We start from the raw sequence: 5,000 nt of genomic DNA on the forward strand, positions 1-5,000 counted from the left end.
CACATAAAGATAATTAAAAACATGTTCAATTCTAACGATATGTGACTAATATGTATTTAGGAGTAGGCCATGCTTCCAAAAGTGTACACAAGTCTGAATCCAAAATAAATATTCAAATTCCAAATCCTGTTAGATAATGTGAGGGTTGTGATGAAGGAAATAAACACGTTTCACTGCAGCATCTCTTGTGTTTTTGAATTGATGTGATTATTTAACGATATTTCATCGCTGAGTGAATTATCTCAAGCGTAGGAGCATGTTCAATATCTGGATTAATATGAATGGAGACCAAGGTGCAAAACAAAAGCAAAATAATAGTTTACCCTTCTCAAACCAAACAAGTGCGGTAATGTGGCGGGAGGTCGTCTTGGGACTTTAGTTTTTACTTGGTGAAGAACGACCCCCCGTGCCTAGAACGACACATTACATCTAAAATGAAAAAAGAGCCTTCCTCAACTTTTTACATATTTCAGTCGATTTCTTAGGGAAATATTTACATTTTTTCACAAAAGATATAGACTATCGTGTTAAATCTAATAAATTATGACCGAAACGCCGTATATTTGAGACGATGCTGTTGATGGTTACGCATGCGTAACTCTCGCCACCGTGGGAATGTCCGTAATTACGCACCGTTTGCACCAAGCTGCACATTGTGACCGATAGTCAGGTGGGCGGGGTGAAACGCCTGGATTAAACCTATTCAAGAGAATCACTGCAGTAAGAACCACATTGGTGCGAGTTGGTTTGTTTTGTTCCCGAAGACCCGTTTGCGTTTATTGTTGTGATCCCAAAACATCCAAGAGGAAAGTATGTATTGCAGGTAAGACAATATAATACCGAGGCAACGCTGTAAGGTAAAGTTGTGTGCGTGTGTGTGTGTGTGTGTGTGTGTGTGTGTGTGTGTGTGTGTGTGTGTGTGTGTGTGTGTGTGTGTGTGTGTGTGTGTGTGTGTGTGTGTGTGTGTGTGTGTGTGTGTACGTGTGTGTGTTTGTCTGTGAATGGGAGGTTGAAAGGGGGATTATGATTCTCTTGACCACGAGATCTGGCGTTAAATATGAGGGGACACCCTTGGCCAAAGCAATGTGGAATTTGATCTAAAGCACACTTTGAAAGTATATATTTTTTATTGTTGTAGCCAATGACTTCTCTGTTGTCAAAATAACTAAATCAATTCGAATTCTGTTTTCTCAGAAAAAGCATCATAAATCCCCCTTAATATTACAAAAAGTTAACCAAATTATTAATTTAGGCTACATTAATAACTCATATGAAGCCTACTTTTGACATAATGCATCCAACAGTACACCAACAAACACAACAGGTCCTCGTTTTTAAACAGTGTACAGTGTTTCAAAGTTATGGCTCATTTATTCTATGTCTTCCTGTATGAATACTCAGGTGGCACTTGTGGTTAGTAGGCCTACATCGGTCAATACTGTTCAAACTGAAGTTTGAAATATATCTTTACCTGTCAAAAGTGAAACTAATGAAGACATGATAGGCCCTACGTTCGTGTTAAGAAGGATGTTTGATTTGTGTGTGTATTTTAACGTGGTTTTTGTTCAGGAACGTGTGCTGCCACCGCTGGACATGTGATGAGCGCTTGGACGGGAAAACTGTTATCATCACCGGAGCCAACACTGGCATCGGTAGAGAGACCACCAGAGATCTGGCGAGGAGAGGTACTACCGCGTACACGGTCACACCCATCACTAGCGGAACGGTTCCGAACAGGGAAAAGGAAGAGTTTGTTAGAAGGGATTTCATGAACATAAATTCAACTAAGCTGACTATGTTCCCGTCCAAGTATCTCTCTCTCTCTCTCTCTCTCTCTCTCTCTCTCTCTCTCTCTCTCTCTCTCTCTCTCTCTCTCTCTCTCTCTCTCTCTCTCTCTCTCTCTCTCTCTCTCTCTCTCTCTCTCTCTCTCTCTCTCTCTTCCCCCCCCCCCTCCCCTCCCTCTTGTTCTAAACTCCATGATTGATAGTGCGCTTTGTTTTTCTTTATGTGTCAATCAATTTCAATCTAATTCATAAACTGTTTATTCCAGTCATTTCCCCGACTGTGTCTGGTCGGATGAAAACACATTTGGGAATTACTAATTGTCTGGCCTGTTCTGCCGGTTCGTCTCCAGTTGAACTTTACTCTGTGCCATGAATAATATTTAATCATATCAAAGCATTCTGCTCTAAATAGGAATTGAGAATATCCGCCTGTATTCCACTCAACGAAAGTTTGAACTCAGTCGTAATTTAAGGCCTGATGAAGCTCAATGTTGCTGGCTGGCAAACAGACCACTGGATACTCTGTTACTCATTCCCTTTGTGCTCGAGTGCCTACTTCTGTTCTGAAAGATCCCTCTATTGCTGACACTGTGAAGAGGATCACACCAGCCGTTGCAATGTTAATTCTGTTGATAACATGTTCAGTTCATTACGCGACGATTATTATAGTCAGGATGCACACATTAAAAGTAGGGGACGGGGGGTTTAAACCAGCATCGAGGTCTTCCGCTGAAAACCCCCCGGGCTCTGAAATGGGGCCCATTACAGAGTCAGTCACCCGGCCCCAGGTCCTGGTAAGGGACGACCCATAAAGAGGGCACCAGAGGACAGAGCGCACATTGTGGGGCTCCACTCTTAACGCCCGCCCGCCCTCTCTCCTCCCCCCGCCAGACAGGAAGCAGAAGAGGGGTCAGGGAGGGAGGGAGAGTGGGGGGAGAGGGAGCCCACTTTGTCCTTAATCGACGCACTTGAAATACTTGGCACGGGATCCGAAATAAAAAGCGTTTGTGTGTGTGTGTCCGTAGAAGACAAAGTTTACAAAGTGAAATGAGGCCAACCACCGCACATCCCAAACCCCTCTCACAGAAATGCGGTGCGGAGAAATCATGGAACATGTGTTGAGTATGTCAGCCATGTTTAAAACATGTGCCAACAATGTTGGCCTATAGATGGTAATCATCCTATAAAATCCATGTTATTTTTCATGGCCCACCACAACAGTGTGTTACCCTTGGTGCATGGGGGATTGACGTCAGCGCCCAGCTGCCCCTGACAAGGCTCTCAACTAATTGCAGCTCTCATTGTTTGTTTATCATTTACTCTCGCCCTTAATGAGAAGCAAGGAGCCGATGAGGACTTGTTTGTCGGGGAGATGTGGGAACGATGGAGTCTCCCCACGAGTGAGTCGCAGAAGGCAGACAAAGACACTCTGATGGGACGCGGGCACCTCGCTCTCTGATAGATGGGCCCATAATTGTTGGCCCTCGTAGCCATTGTGTGTGTGCGTATGTGCATGTGTGCGTCTTTTTTGTTAATTTGTGTGGTTTGGTGAGAGAGAGAGAGGGACAGAGTGAGACAGAGAGAGTAAATGAGGAATTATATCATTAAGGCTGAATGGGTGAGTGTGACACAGCTTCGTTTGTTGTGTGGAAAAGAGAAGACTAAAGCAACAAATAGAAAAAGCGTCTTTATTCATCATTCAAAGTGGCTCTTTTAATGTCTTCAACCTGCAAAAACTTTTTAAATCTCGAATGTTTGAAGCCCATCACCACTTAAATTGAGATTTTGTTTTTAATGGAGTGTGAAAAGTAGGATGAAAACAGTCTTTGTTTATCAATCGAAAATACATTTTGTCCACTCACGATCATATACGGCCAAATATACTAACAAACACAAATGTTTCACAATAAACACTAATGGTCTTTCAATTGCCTTGCTGTTTAGCTACTTTATTAACAAACTTCTCTTGACATTTACTGCCAGCTGATTGACTCCATTATGCACATTTACACTTAGTGATCGGGTCATTATATTTATTTGTTTACTTTTATTGCTTCATTTACTTCAGGAGGATAATTTCAATGGGAGTCACAGAACTTATCCGACAGGCAGGCAGGTAGACGGACGGGACAGTCAGACAGACAGAAGGTCAGACAGATATAATACATTAGATATAAGTGTAAATATAGATAAAGACATACAACCTGATACACATATAGAGAGATATAGAGGTTGAGACAGAGGGAGATCAACTTTGTATCATCACATCAAAAGGCTCCTAAACTTTGACCCTTACCCCCTGACCTCTCGTCTCAAGGGGCAAGGGTCGTCATGGCGTGCAGAGACATGGAGAGGGCGGAAGAGTCCAAGGAAGATATTCTGGCAGACACCGGCAATGAGAACATCACCATCCGTCGACTGGATCTCTCCGACACCAAGTCCATCAGAGCCTTCGCTGAGGTCACTAATCGAGGTGGGTTTAAAAAAGCAAAAACCTGCCCTTTGTACTTTTGATTGAAAGGTTTTGTTAATTCGTTCTGCACGGAACAATGGGCAGATGAGAATGCATTGGTGGGTAGGTTGAGCCGTGGGTGGATGGGGCTTTGTTCTTGAGACCTTCATGTTGAACGAAGAGTTTGGCTGGAGTGTAACACTGGATGGAAGCGGTGACTGCACTGAAAGTTGCATAGTTCAAGTTAAAGCCCCATATACATTCATTATTTTGTGTGTGTGTGTGTGTGTGTGTGTGTGTGTGTGTGTGTGTGTGTGTTTGGGTGTGTATGTGCCCACAGAGGAGAAGCAGGTGGACATCCTCATCAACAATGCAGGCATCATGATGTGTCCTTACTCTAAGACAACAGATGGCTTTGAGATGCAGCTGGGAGTCAACCATCTGGGTGAGAGACCACAGAGCATCTGGTGTTTCTTGTCCGTTGACATTTTGTAATATTATACTCTGGTACATGTATAATTGATAAAAGGGAAACATGAACCCAACTGAAAATGTTTTTCCCCAGAATACGGCAAATAATTGTCATTGAATTCTTTTCAGAAAACACTAAAATGTGTTGATTTTGTTGAAGTTTTACAGAAGCGTCCTTCAACTATTATCACAATACAATTCATCCATATCTAATTGCAGTCCTTCAGGCGTCCCCTCTAAATATAACATACCATAACTCGACCAAAGTTCAGACGCACATTTTTCGTGTGCAC

The 5,000-nt window shown here is 42.8% G+C and overlaps 2 protein-coding genes across 2 annotated transcripts in view; both read left to right on the forward strand.

The window, feature by feature from the left end:
• LOC115537065 (retinol dehydrogenase 12) overlaps positions 1-181 on the forward strand; it is a 3,526-nt gene extending 3,345 nt beyond the window's left edge. The window contains exon 7 of the mRNA XM_030348686.1: positions 1-181. This exon is cut by the window's left edge and continues 128 nt beyond it. The gene's annotated coding sequence lies outside the window, so the exon portion shown is untranslated.
• A 464-nt stretch (positions 182-645) lies between these two features.
• zgc:112332 (retinol dehydrogenase 12) overlaps positions 646-5,000 on the forward strand; it is an 8,471-nt gene continuing 4,116 nt past the window's right edge. The window contains exons 1-4 of the mRNA XM_030348687.1: positions 646-823; positions 1,570-1,685; positions 4,102-4,257; positions 4,577-4,681. Of these exons, the coding sequence (XP_030204547.1) occupies positions 813-823; positions 1,570-1,685; positions 4,102-4,257; positions 4,577-4,681 (388 nt within the window). The 5' untranslated portion in view covers positions 646-812. The remainder of the gene's footprint in view (positions 824-1,569; positions 1,686-4,101; positions 4,258-4,576; positions 4,682-5,000) is intronic.

Source organism: Gadus morhua, chromosome 23 (assembly GCF_902167405.1).
Source record: "Gadus morhua chromosome 23, gadMor3.0, whole genome shotgun sequence".
Taxonomy (NCBI): domain Eukaryota; kingdom Metazoa; phylum Chordata; class Actinopteri; order Gadiformes; family Gadidae; genus Gadus; species Gadus morhua.